This window comes from Macrotis lagotis, chromosome 1 (genome assembly GCF_037893015.1).
Source record: "Macrotis lagotis isolate mMagLag1 chromosome 1, bilby.v1.9.chrom.fasta, whole genome shotgun sequence".
NCBI lineage: Eukaryota > Metazoa > Chordata > Mammalia > Peramelemorphia > Peramelidae > Macrotis > Macrotis lagotis.
Window position 1 is genome coordinate 682,139,861 of NC_133658.1, and position 14,881 is coordinate 682,154,741.

General features: G+C 34.2%; 1 protein-coding gene across 19 annotated transcripts in view; it reads left to right on the top strand.

The window, feature by feature from the left end:
- The window catches only part of SESTD1 (SEC14 and spectrin domain containing 1), a 141,735-nt gene that overhangs the window by 104,479 nt on the left and 22,375 nt on the right, over nt 1-14,881 (top strand). For 18 of the 19 annotated variants that reach the window (XR_012474242.1, XM_074215598.1, XM_074215599.1 and 15 more), the window contains 4 exons: nt 484-581; nt 1,897-1,952; nt 3,181-3,392; nt 8,393-8,515. Coding sequence is in view for 18 of the 19 variants with exons in the window: in XM_074215598.1 (XP_074071699.1) it covers nt 484-581; nt 1,897-1,952; nt 3,181-3,392; nt 8,393-8,515 (489 nt within the window). In the remaining variant the exon portion in view is untranslated. The remainder of the gene's footprint in view (nt 1-483; nt 582-1,896; nt 1,953-3,180; nt 3,393-8,392; nt 8,516-14,881) is intronic. The other variant, XM_074215584.1, reaches the window with a different exon arrangement.

The following is a 14,881-nucleotide window of genomic DNA, read 5'->3' on the forward strand; positions in this document are numbered from 1 at the left end:
TTAATCAGTGCTTGCTCTCTTCTTCCTTTTCTTCATCTTGTATACTTTTCTTCCTATGTACCCCAATTAGAAGAAATAGCAATTTCCATGTAGGCAGTATCTTTCTTCTACACTAGTACAGTCCTCTTTTTACCATAATTTCTTTTCCTCTTCCTAAAACCCTCATAGCAGAGCAATACACTTCTAGGACCACTTTTTTTCTTATTTAACTTCCTAAGTAAAGTAACTTTTGATGATATTAAAGTTTTGGAGGGACACTTATATAGAATCCTAGCATCATAGTATCAGACAACTCGTTTTTAGATTTTTCTATACTCTTGTGCCATGTTTTAAAGTTCCTATTCACCTCAGGTCTAGCTCATATATCTTTTTTTGCCTTTTGGAATATTTATTCCAAGATCTCCATTTTATAAGTAGAAACTGCCAGGTCTTGTGTACTTCCTAAAAAGATGTTTCTAACAAAAGTCTTTTGTCACATTTTAGGTCTTTGAGAAGTTTACTAAAGACTCTACATCTTTACTAGATGAGCTTGCTTTGATCAATAATGGAAGTGATAAGGGAAACCAGCAGGAGAAAGAAAGGTATGTGCATGAATTTTATTCTATATGCAACATTGCTCAACTTAGTTTTATCTGGAATGAGATATGTCCTGAGTTAATATAAGTAATATGAAGTAATTTAGTTAATGTAGACAAGTTTGAAGAATGTTCTGATTTTGTATTAGCTTTTGTTCAATTGACAATAAATTAACTTTACCAAAGAGAAGGCATAAGTCTTTTTTTTGTAAGTAAAATTTTTCTTTTTTCCTGAAAGCCATTTCTGATGAATAATTATGCATTTACTTTTGTTTGTAATGATGAGTATATGTTGAATTATAAGATTTTTATTTAGAGGTGTGTTTCTTTAATTACAAGCAAGTTACATGTTTTCCCACCTTTTTGAGTGCTACGAAAGAATATGTAAAGGATCAAAGATTTTAATATTATTATGACCTAACTAAAACATGATATGACTTTAAAACTTAGTTTGTGGAACATCCTTCTTTCAAAATGGAAAATATATATATATATAATCTATTCAAGAGTTCAGTTTGGAAAATTTGCCATTTTATGAATGTGATTGAAGTGTTCAATAATCATATCAAAGTATGACTTCTCAGATTTATCATTTTAACATGTTTCCATTGAACTTAACAGCTTTGCATGTTCTGAATTTTCTCAGTGTGGAAGTCAAATCCTTTTCTCAGAATAAAGGTTAAACATTTAAGGAGGCAAGTTGATTCCTCTAGTTTTCTTGGATACATATTGCTTTAGTAACCAGCAATTTATCATATGGCAATATGAAAGATTTAAGCCACTAATCAGTCTCATTTACTATCTTTTGGATTTAATTTATAAATATAATGAAGTCTCATAAGATGCTCTTTATCTCTAGTTATGTATCTACTACAAATAGAAACCCTTGATATTATTTATTTCAAGTAGTAGTGTTTGGCTTGTCCCCTGGTATAATGATTCCATTTTAGTATCATTTCATCAATGAATTAGAATTCCATTTTTTGAAATAAATAACATAAATAGTATTCACAGGGTAAATACTTTAGTGAATTATGTTAATTCACTTTGTAAGTTTTAGTATTATACACACACTAAACTTGTTTCCAGCATAAATAAGCACAGTTATGCACTGGCAACTGTAGTTTTAATTTATCATATTGTTATCATATTGTTTCCATGGCTACCAATATTTAATCAGCTCCAGTGGTCTTTTTTTTCTAGAAATGAACAGAATTCTGGTAAATAGAGCCATGAATATACATATATCAGAGTTTTTATCTGTTCTAATTATTTTCTTTGGTTGCATCAATTTTATTTTCAAATTTTTGGTAATCATTAGATCCATGGATTTAAACTTTCTTCCATCGGTTGATCCTGAGACTGTTCTACAAACAGGTAAGTTGAAAATCTTATAGTTTTATGAATAAAAATTGGAAAATCCAAGAGAGGGAAGGGAAGAAGAAAGAGCCATAAGGAAGAAGGATGATGGGATCAAGAAAGAAGAATATTTGGAAAGTTAAGGCATTCAGGAAGTATGGTCATTGTCTCAATAGTGTAGAAAAATCAAGTATAATGAGGACTGAGAAAAGGTCATTAGATTTAAAATTTAGGAGAGCATTTGGACAGAGAGCCATGTCTGTTAAAATGACACAGAAGCCGTATTTTAAGACTGATGGCATCACAGACACCCCAAATTCAGATTTGATGGGACATTAGCAACCCTCCTCCATTACTCTTGTCCCCAGAGAGAGTTCTGGCAGGAGCCAGATTGTAGAAGATATGCCTGATTGAAGAGTGTTTTCCAGCATATAGGGTTTAGTTTTTGGTAAAAGGAGTAATATAATCAATTCTGTGGTTTAGAAATGTTATTTTAGCTGAGTTTGAGGAAAAAAAGAAACTTGAAGGAGGGAGACCCATTCAGAAACTGCTAGAAGTTATGAAGACCCACTAGGGTAGTAACTATAAGAATATTTGTGAGGAATATAATGGAGATAAAATCTACATGATTTGGCAGCTAATTGGCAATTATGAGGAAAAGGGGATTTGTAACTAACTGCAAAGGTCATTTTGTGATTGTGCTTTCAAAATAATTAGGGAAGATTGGAGGAAGGGCAGATTTCAGGAGGAAAATTGATTAGTTCTATTTTGGATGTGTTAGATTAGAGCTTCTGAAGAAATATCAAGGTGGAGATGTCCAGTATACAATAGGAAAAGCAGTACTGGAATTGGGAAAAGAAAATAATCCTGTTAGTTTAGCTTTATGAATTTGGATGTTGTCTGTTTGAAGACCTTCACTGAACCTTTGTAATTAAATGAGATCACCAATGGTAAGAATATAAAGAAAAAGAACCTTGATTGAGTCTTGGGATAAATTAGTTTGTCTGAAGAATATGTTGGATAGATTGATAACTAAGTGCCATTACAATATAAGGATTAGTGTGGAATGTTGATTGATGTATTGAAGTCATAAATAAACAAATATTTGCTATATACATATACATGCATACACAAAAAAAATTAAGACTCAAATTCTAGACTATTATAACATTTTTGTTATTGAGAAGCTCATTAAAATGAACAAAACCAAAATTATGCTGTTATTTTATTCTCTTTGTTCTCAAAGGCCATGAATTATTGTCTGAATTGCAACAGCGTCGATTTAATGGCTCAGATGGAGGAGTTTCATGGTCACCAATGGATGATGAATTGCTTGCCCAGCCACAAGTCATGAAATTGCTAGATTCATTACGAGAACAATATACCCGTTATCAGGAAGTTTGTAGACAGCGCAGTAAGCGCACTCAACTAGAAGAAATTCAACAGAAGGTAATGCAGGTAGGTGCCGAGATCATCTGGGGGTGTGTGTGTGTGTGTGTGTGTGTGTGTATTCTTTGTCTAATTTTGCTTTGATTTTTCACTATTTAACACATTAGACTTAGATTAATTGAGGCTCATAATGCAGTCATGCCAGATACATTTATGATTAGGGATCTCTGTACCTTGAATGTTTTCACTTTGATTAAATGCTATTTATATAGAATGTATATAGTGATGTCACTGAATGCTCCAAGAATGTGATAAATAACCAGGACAGTAGTGTGGTAGTCCTTTGGGACTGGTGACTTAATTGAAGTAGCTCACTGCAAAAATACATTGGCAACAGGTTTTCAACTTTTGTAGTGTTTGTAGTGCTCATGGTGGTACTAAGAGGGCTACATAGCCAGGATTTGTCAGAGACTGGTCTTGAAACCACGCTTCTCATCTCCATCCATTGTGATGCCTTTCATAACCAGAAGGTAGAAAAAGTTTATGCAAATTTTGGTGACCCAGTAGATTGTTAAAACTTGTCTTGAAGGTAATGTAGAAGTTCATGTAAATACAAACATTTGTAGGGTGGTATATTGATATAAATGGGTTCTGAAACTTTTTTTTAGTAACTATTCAAATTGGAATGGAGTTTTATAACCCATTTTTGGAAAATTGCCATCATTTATGTATTTAAATAGATTTGTTTACTGGAGCATCAATCTCAATTTACATTATTTTTATTAGAAATAGTCATATATTTGCTCTGTCTGCACCCATAGTAAGTGCATTGAATCATAACATAGAATAAATCTAGGCAATCATTTCATTGTTTCCTTTGCTTCTTTGGAATTTTGATTTTTTAAAAATAAATATGCAATTTAATATTCTGTACAGTTGATAGTTTCTTGTATAATTTTCATGATTTCTTTTGACCTTGATATAAGATAACAATCATTTCATTTTTTCTGAAATATTCTAAAATTGAATTTTAAATGGTTCATATGATGTCTTCTAAGGGGAAAAAAACCCATCCCCAGTATATAGCAGATTGATAATGAGCTTAAATTTTCTAGTTGCTTTAGTTTAGCTTTTACTTTCAGAATTTAAATCATGTGAGTGATTTGAAGCAGTGAGACAGTTAATTGTAAGAATTATTTAAAACATTTGAAAGATGTATCATTTCACTGTTCTTAATTCTGAATGAATAATACAAGTAATAGATGAGAAACTCTTGATCCACAAAGATAAAGCTGAAGAAATGCCTTTGTATGTCTGTTTAAAATTTGTTCTATTTAGTTTTGATTTTAAAATGTTGAAGGGAAAAATAGATTTATTTCCATTCTGTCCTTTCCACTTCTTCCTCCCCTGGTTAAGGGAGAACAGAGTAGATTGTGTAGTGTTGTTGCAGGAAAAGACATTTGGAAGAAATGGGAGCCTTGTGCTCCTTTCATTTTGTAATTTGTGGTAAGAATCATTACTCCAACAATATTACCTACAAAAAAGCAGTAGCAGAAACAGGAGACCCTTGATCAACAGTGGAAAACTCGAAATTAAAAAATATTTTCTCCCAAGCACAGAAGATAAGAGAGTATTAAATATTAAAAAATAAAGAATTAATATGTAAATGCCATATGATTTTTTTCTTAGCATCAGCTTGATAAATTCCCTTCATCTATACAGATCTGGTAAGACTTGAACCCCAGGTCTTTCTAAATCTAACCCTAGAACTATATCCACTATCCTACACCATTTCTGTTAATAGGGAAGTACATTATTAGTTATAATAGGAGATAGATATGTGTGTGTGTGTGTGTGTGTGTGTATATATATAATACATACATTTATACATTATATGTGCATATATACACACATACACACAAATAAGTGAATAAATCATTGAATAAAGCTTTAGCCATTTATTAATATAAATTAACTTGTTTGATCCTCATAGTAACCCTATGAAGTAATTACTACATATTTTTTTATCTCCATTTTACAGGTACAGAATATCAGGTAGAGAGAGACTGACATGTCTATAGCCAAATAGCTAGTAAATGTTGAATGCTTATCAATCACACTTTCAAGTCCTCCACTCGTTATTCAAGTCATACTCAGATCCTCCTTACTCCAGGGTTGGTGCTCTATCCACTGTGTGACCTAGTTGCCCCTTCAAGTCATACTCTTAAGAGGATATCATATGAGTACCAGGGACTGAGGTATCATTAAGACCAGATTAAAGTGATTTTTCTTTGTGATAGTATAATATGAAAATGTAAAATAGAGTAGTTCTTTGTATACATATGAAATCTACACATGTTTTAATGTACATAATGTATAATCATACAGCATGCATAAAATATAAAACTATAAATGCTCGCATAAAATTAAGCCTTTAGGTAACTGCAGTGCTATATTTACCCAGTGCTATTAACCATCTCCACTGAAACAATTTTCTTTGACTAGATAGATCAGAAATAGGTTCAGCTGGCACTGTTTCTTAAAAAGCCTGGGAGGCTATAACTGGCCATGGCTTTATCATCAGCTTGCTCTTCATTTCTGGTGCCTGCTATTTATGAACTATAGTGCAATATGACCCATCAGCCCAGGTGGACTGTGATATACTGTGAATACCCAGATAACTGAGAATGCCACCACAACCATGTGTTACTTAAGGCCCAGTTTGGCAGCTCACCTTGTAATTAGAATGGTAATGATAATAGTTAACATATGTAGTTTTTTAAGGCTTATAAGGCTCTTTATTATGATCTCATTTGTTAAGTTCAATTATCTCCATTTTACAGATAAGGAGGCTGAGGCTAGGAGAAGTTAAGTGATTATCCTAGGTTATTAAATTATTAAGTGGGTAAGACAGTATTTAAACTTTGATCTTCCTAATTCTAAGGTTAATACTCAATTTTTTTCTCCATTTTAATCCATTGACTCTTACCACGTGTTTTACCTGCATTTTCACCAATAAGCATAGACTGTTTTCTACATATGTCAGACTCATTTTAATTATTTTGACCAATTCCTTCATAGTCTAGTAGAATTGCCTATGCATGCTATCTACTTCTTTTTAAAAAATGCATTTTATTTTTATTTTAAATTTTTTTTTAAGTTTTTATTTAAGGCAATGGGGTTTTTAAGTGACTTGCCAAGGTCACACAGCTAGACAATTATTAAGTGTCTGAGGCCAGATTTTCAACTCAGGTCCTCCTCACTCCAGGGCCAGTGCTTTATCTACTGCACCACCTAGTTGCCCCCCAAAATACATTTTTATTGAAATATTTTTCTGTATTTCCATAGTTTTTCCTCAGTATTCTTTCATTCCACCCCCCCCCGAGAGCCATCCCAATAACAAATAGTAATTTTTCAGATGAAAAGAGGGGAAAACTCAGCATAAAACAATCAATAAATGGAAAAAAATCTCAAAATTGAGTATCTCTGCAAAGAAATGAGATGGAAGTTTCTCTTCATACTTTTTCAGCCCTGCTAATTTTTTTTTTTGCTTTTTCTTTTTACATTGTTGTAGTCATTTGTATATATATTATTTTCTTTGCTCTTCTTCACTTCTTCAACTCATGTAAATCTTTGTATTCATCACATTTGCCATTTCTTGCAGCATAGTACATGCATTACATTGACATAACAATTTGTTTAATCATTTCCAATTCTTTGCTATGTCAAAAAAGTACTGCTGTAAATATCTTGTTGTAAATGAGGACTTTGTTCTTATGTGATCTCCTTGGAAAATTAACCTAGTAATGAACTCTTTAGGTTAAAAGGCTATGAATATTTTAATCATTCTGTATGCATAATTCAGAATTGCCTTCCAAAATAATTATAATTTATGACTCCATCAATGCTCTAGAGTACCTATCTTCCTATTACTCCTCCAAAAGGGTTTATCTTTTGTTATTTTTACCAATTTGCAAAGTTTGAAGTGAACTTAAGTGTGATTTTGATTTTCATTTCCCTTATTAGTGATTTGAAACATTCATTCATGTAGGTTGTTAATACTTCGCAATTTTTCTTTTAAAACTTTGTTCATATCCTTTGAGCTCTTATCTCTTTGGGAATGACTTTTGCCTTCTACTTGTGGCTATGTTAACCAGTCTCCAAAAATGAAAAAAAAGAGAGTTCTTCTTCTATACTTTATATTTATGGCACCAGCAAATAAAGCAAAAGCTAAAGGTACATGAACCATTTAGATAATGAGCAGGTATATTTTAGCATAAGATAAAATTTAGAAGAGATATATATGTCCGTCTTTATATATAGATATAAAATGTCTCTACTAGCAGTTTTTATGTCTGATGTCTAGGCCTTTATTACATTTAAAAGGCACTTTTTTTTTTACCACTTGGTATAGTGATTATAAAGCATTAATTCATGTCCTTGAAACTAATAAATTTTGTGCCATTGACATAATTCTATGACAAAAATGTCCTAATAATGTTTATTTCTTCTGTTACCACCATAGTTATTTATGTAATTGATAATATTGTATGAGTATATAATTTAATTGTTTATGATAATTCAATCAGTGATTCAAACTAATTTACTAATAGATTTTAAGTCTCATAATACCTAACTTCTAGAATTAATTCTAAAATAATATGTGACTTTGAGAAACTTATTTAACCACTCTGCTCATAGTTTCTTCTTCTAGAAAGTGAGAAGGTTGGACTATTTGGCCTAAGGTTGCTTGCTAGTAAAAGTTGATGTATTTCTATATTCTCTCTTTTCAAGACAAATCTTTTATATTACACTGATGAAGTAACAAGCAAAGATTCTAAATTCTTTTCATCCTATTGGATTCTCAGCTATACTGACAACCTATAATTTATCAAAAGTCATTTCCCCCCCTGAAGTTAAATATTAAAAGCTACATCATTAATATGTCCCAGTAGTTCTGAAGTACATTTTTGTTTTTACTGACTGTGAAATGAATTTTAGAGACTTTTGGAAAAAATTATTAGAGAAGTAAAGTTTTGGTCATTTTAAGACGTATATTTTATTTGTAGGTTGTAAACTGGCTTGAAGGACCCGGATCAGAACAGCTAAGAACCCAGTGGGGAATAGGTGATTCAATCAGAGCTTCACAAGCCTTGCAGCAGAAACATGAAGAGATCGAAAGTCAACACAGTGTGAGTTTTTTCCTTCAAATTACAATATAATTTATTATGCATAATTATTTTTCAACTGCTTATTTTACTGACAAATACCTGTAAATCATGAATTGTTGGTGATTTAAGATTTTTATTATAAAGGAAAATATGGATACTCTTTTGATAATCTCAGGAGATAACTTTTTCCTTATTTTTACAACACATTTCTAATTATGTAGTTATTCACAATTGTAGTCTATTTTATTCACTTCAAAGATATAATAATTTTTACCTCTCAAAGAATATAAAATTAAATGAGCGATAGTTCTTAAAAAATTGTAAGACCAGTCTTCAATTAGATGTTGGACTCTCTAAATCCCCCCAAGGGAGCCTTCTATGCTTTCACAGGGAACAGAGCAGAACTGCACATGAACTCCTTGCTCCTGTGTGCTTTGAGGAAAGAATTATGAAATAACATCAAAGCACTGATTATTCAAAGGTTGTCAGAGTGAACAAAACATAGAAGAAGTCGAAGGACTTTCTTCCATATAGGTTTGGGGAGTTCACATTTGAAAGTCTAAAGGGATAAATCAAATAATATCTATTAATATTTAATATAGTATGGCCAGATTCTTCAAGGATAGAGACTCAGGTGAATTCAGCAAAAAAGGAAAACTGTTCAACTTTGAAATTTAATTTTATCCCCCAAGAGTAATCAATGAGGATCAAATTGCAGATTCTTAAGTAGAATATTGAACATTAGCAAAGTGAGCTAGAGACAGTTTGATTATCCAGAGGCTATTTTACCTATTTATCTAGGAAACTAGATAGTTTCCTCTTTTTTGTTATTGTTGTCATTTTTAGCCATATTATTTCTTATTAGCACTTTTATGTAAGAAAGATCAAGGGAAAGTGATTGAAGTAAAATTCAAGCCAGTCTATTTTTAATCTTCTTAGAAGTTCTTATAAAAGATTTGATTGATCAGGATTTTGACAAATTATTGAAATAGAACTATTTATATTATCCATTTTCTGGTACACCTAAATTGTATGTGACTTCTGATGTTACTGTAATCCTTTAAGAAAGGCAGGAGGTTAGAGTAGATAAAGCTCTGGTGACTGGGGTGCAGTCTAACAAATTGTGAGTGTACCTCCACAGGGTTTCTTAAGTCATAATCAGATCTTTGATTGGAAACTTACTTGTTGCTAGGCCTTGCCCTTAAGGAACATAAGTTCTAATAGGGAGTGATAAGTACATAGGGAAATAGAAGTCTAGAGAGCCATAGGGACAGTGGAGATTATTCCTGTTCCCAGAGCAAGAGGTAAAGAAGGTACAGAGGAGCCAGAAGCCAGGGGCAGGACAGATGGCAAGATCTGAAGCATAAGTAGAATTTGTGGCGCAGAGTGGGGGCCTAAACTAGGGGAATCCAGCAGCTCAGACTGGAGCATTAAAATACAATGAAGCGCACCCAAAGAACAAAAAAATTGCAATTAGAAAGCAGTGTCCTAATTGGGAATTAAAAGCACTCACTTCAAAGTTATAAGGTATCAAAATGATTCTCCTCTGTAATCACCAAGTCTTGAACTCAGGAGAGTGGCCAGAAAGGCATTTGAGACTCAGGAGAAATGTAATAGCCATTCTTATTTTATTTTCTGTATCTGTAATGGTTCTGAAGTCAGAACAGCCTCCACAACACTTAAAGTAAGAGCCCACACCCTATATACTGCCAGGGCAACCCCTGAGGTATAGAACTTTGGGTCAGATTTTTGAGGAGAAAAAAAAAGTAAGAAAAGAATGTGGAGATGAGTTAAAGAAAGAAGGGTCTCCTACAAGGGCAAAGACAACTCATCTCAGCAATGCATAGGAACCCAGCCAATGGCTATTCCTCCATTCATTTCCAGTACCTAATTTCTTCCATACAAAATCGTTTTAAGTTCTACCCAAGGGGGGTGCCTTGTTAAGTGAATTATCACTCAGTCACCATTTATTAAAACTCTGTCCTATGGTGGATGGGTCCCTTGGGATGGGACTTAAATGGGTAATAAGGGAATTATGGTAGACAAGATTCTCAGGGTAGATTGCCAGATGGGATTGAATAGTGGAAATGATAGGACAGAGAGCGAGGCTTGAGGGTTCTGAGCTCTAGCCAGGCAGCACAAGGGTGGGACGGTGATCTGGTCCTGACCTTGGCCCAGCACACTGCTCCCCTCAGAGACAACAGTACCAGCCATTGCTTAGGTGCTCAGAGCACCAGCAGCAGGATCAAGCTGGGAAATAGCTCCTCTCTTTTAATCTCCCATGTTAGATCAAAGCCTGGTTTTGACTCTTGTCCAGGTGAGCCTGGTGGAGTATCATTTCCTGAGAAGAATCTTAATCTCCATAGAAACTCCACACAACTCCCAGTCTCACCCTGGTGTTCCCAAACTATTTACATCCTCCATGGAGACTCCAAAGGACTCTCAATCTCTATGGTGACCGTACCACTCTGCTTCCTCTATCCCATACCTACCACCCACTTCTGGGGTCTGTTCTGACTCAGCCCGCCACTCCTTCCTTCAATAAACACCTTTACATTCCATTTGTTTCCATTGCTTTCCTCCTTATACCACAGGCTTTCTGACCCCATCTTTTGACCTTTCATCCCAGGGTGAGGGAGAGAAGGTCAGAAAGGAGACTGCTTCAGCCCTTATTTGAAATTTTATCCTCCCCAGTCTCTCAAAATTTCCTATCCTTGGCACATAGAAAAGAGCATAGTGGAAGGAATGGAAGCCTTGGGGGCAAAAGTGTACCTGAAAGGAAACCAACTGACATAAATCAGGAGTTATCAGACCATGTCACTGTGTAGAAAGGGTCCCCACCCTGCTCCTTCAGGCCCCCCTGAGGAGCCAGATTCCAGCAGCCTGCATGAAAGAGAAATTGGACTATGGGGAGATCAGGTTCTAGTACTTGTTCTGATCTAAGCATGAGCCCTTTTCTCTTCTCTTTAAAATGAGGTCAGCTAGCAGTTGGAGTAAAAGGGGTGTTTCATTTGTCTCTTCACATTTATTGAGAGTTGAATAAGCCTTCCTTTTATGACTTGAAGCCAGAGACAGTCACTTCCCTTTTTGGGGATGTGTCTGTCTTCCTTGGTAGAATAAAGGTGTTGGACTAGATGGTTCCCAGTATCCCTTCTAGTTCTTAGATGCTGGGAGAGGTTTTTTTTTGGGGGGGGGACAGTGAAGGGGAAACTTTAAATGCATATTGAAGTGACTAGGAACAATTGAATACACATTAAAATATACCTCCACTTTGTTATAAATTAAATTTGATGGAAAAGTGATATTTTTCCTTTTTTAAATATATTTTTTAAACTTCCTAAATTATAATGCAACTAGATTTGTAGCCTTTTCCACCACAGAATTATTTAGTGTAATGAAACAAGCATATATGGAGCTGTGCTTTCAGTGAGGCAGATCACCACCTATTTATACCTGTCTGTCCGTGGCACTCAGTCATTTGCTGGACATTTCCTCTATTCAGGCCACTAGGCTAGATAACAGATTAAGAGATCAAAATCCACACCTTGTAGTAGGTTCTAAACCTGTATGAGTATCGCACAAAAATGAAGGTTACAGGGTTGGCAGTCTGGTGTGGAAAGCTCTTGCTCTGAAATCAGAGGATCTGAGTTCAAGTCCTGTTTCTAGTACATTCTGTCTGTGTGATCCTGGGCAAGATATTAACTCTCCCTGCCTAAGCCCCACATCTGTAAAAAGGTTTGTAACATCTACTGTTGTCTTAAGCTAGAGAATCATTCCTTTCCAATTTAAATTTATAATTCTCTAACCTAAGACAACAGTAAATGTTACATGATTAATTGACAAATTGTACAAATGCAATATATAATTTAAGTTTTTTGTGTTTTGGTTTTGGTTTTGGTTTTGGTTTTGGTTTTGGTTTTGGTTTTTGCAAGGCAAATAGGGTTAAGTGGCTTGCCCAAGGCCACACAGCTAGGTAATTATTAAGTGTCTGAGGCTGGATTTGAACTGAACCCAGGTACTCCTGACTCCAGGGCTGGTGCTCTATCCACTGTGCCACCTAGCCACCCCTATATAATTAAGTTTTAGAGGAAAATATTATTTAAGGTTGGGTTGGTTAGGTAAGGTTTAATAGAGAAAATTGAAGATGAATAGAATTTTAACTCAGAAAACAAAGAGGGAAAGCATTGTACTTGGTAAATCTTGCTTTCTTCTATTTTAACTCCGAAAAAAATCTAAGAGTATTTAACATATGAGATTTACAACTGAGATTTCCTATTTTTATCTTAAAAAGAACAAAATTTTTATTTTTCATAATTTTCTCTCAGTTCCCAACTCCTAACACTTTGACTTTCAACCTTACATTCTTCTGAGGCTCTTCTTTGTTTCTTCTTTTTTTCTCCTATACTTCCTCTTTTGGTTACTTCATCCATTCCCAAGGATTCAGCTATCATCACCATGCAGAGGAATCTAGTCCTAATCCTTCTTTTGAGCATCAGGTTTAAATCACCAATTTCGTATTAGGTGTTTCAAAACTGAAAACTCACACTCAGTCTGTCCAGAGCAATCTATCATATATTTTCCCCATCCCCAAATCTCCATCTCTTTTTCCAGTTTCCTTTTGTCTGTTCAGTATATTCCATTCCTTCCAGTTACCCAGGTTCACTTCCTTAGAGTCTCCCTCAACTTTTTACTCATCATCTTCTCATCTGTCAAATCACATTGAATCTCTGATAGTGACTTTTCATTCACCCCCTTCTCTCAACTCACATAGTCTTAGAAACTTCCCACCTGGAGTATTAAAATAGCTAAACTGTACTCCCTAGTTCAAGTCTCCCCCCATCTCTATTTAGCTGCCAAAGTAATTTTCTTAAAGCATAGGTCTTAGCAGGTCACTCCCCTGCTCAATAAATCCCAGTTTACCTTCAGGAGTCCTCCCCCACTTTCAGTGGTTCTATCCTACTTTCTCACCTTGACTGAATAGTCCAGGAAATTGACTTCCTTGCTGTATGTTACACATGATACACTGCTTGACTATGTGTCTTTATCAATCTGTCCTTCCTTCCCATTGTGATTGCTAGTGTCTTCCACCCCATTTGAGAGGAATTTAAATATAAGTATACATCTACATGCCATATCCCTGAGAAAAAAGACTGCTGTGCTGGTGGTAGTTGTGTTGTCTTTGTATCTCCAACAAATAGTTTAGTGCTTGGCACAGAGTATCATTTAATAAATATTTGTGGATTGTTTGATTGGTATTAGTTTTATCATAAGTGAAATTGAATATCATCTTATTCTTTTGTCTTGATTTTGTCTTATCTGATCCATCATACATGGTTCATGGATCGTCATGCAGCTGGAAAAAAAGCTTGATTAAATAGTTGAATTGCATAATTACTCCAAATTCCAGTGGTTAATGTAAGCTTTAATTTTGATATTTTTATGGGGTAGTTTTAAAATGAATTGATCATTGCATGCTCATTTAGTAAATGTGAACCATGGAGATTTTAAATTGAGAACTGTTCAATTCTGAGTTGTTTTTTTATCAGCTTCTAAAAACTTCCATTTTGTATGATATTAGAATCTATAATACTGTCTCAAGGGGCAACAGTATAGTTGTTGTTGGCTACCTTTTAAAGGCATGCTTTTGTTATTTTAACAACTAAATTTTTTAATGGAATGCGAGATTAAGACATCTTATTTCACAATAGAGACTATCAAAATAATAGCATTTCCCCTTTCATAACTGAAAAGGCAGAAGTTGGAAGGGGTCAGTAAAGAACAAGGAAAGCAATTGTTAAGAAATTTTATTTTGCAACTGTGTTTTAAAATTTGGGATCAGGAGCTAGTATTTGAGGTCTGAAGACCTTGAAATCTTACTTTCCATGGCTTATTCACATACAATTTTTGGTTGGATTAAATAATTTACTAACCATATGAGGAATATTCAGTCATCTAATTTCTGGATGAAATAGTGAAAGGTTAATGAGCTTGTGGAAAAACAATAGCAAGCCTTGAATAACAAAATTGTTTTAATGACAGAGGAAAAAGTCAAATCAATCTTCGCAATTAATAAAAGGGTTGGAATTTCTACCGAACAAAAAAGCCCCAAAAAACTAAAGAGGATTCAGAGTTTAAGCTATCCTGTTTTACATTAAAACAAGGAAAATAGCATAATGTCCTACAATCTTTTTGTGTTTTACAGGCAGCTCCTTAGGAGAGAACTCCCTCAATATGTGTTTAAGTAGTTATGGTCAGCAGAAAGGGCCTAACAGAAGCAGAATTCTCATGCAAAATTTTAAGTTACCTTGGGTTCTGAGGGAATAAGCATAAAGAATTTGGAGAAAGAGGATTAGAATTGAGTCAGAATACTGTACAACCTGTGTGGAC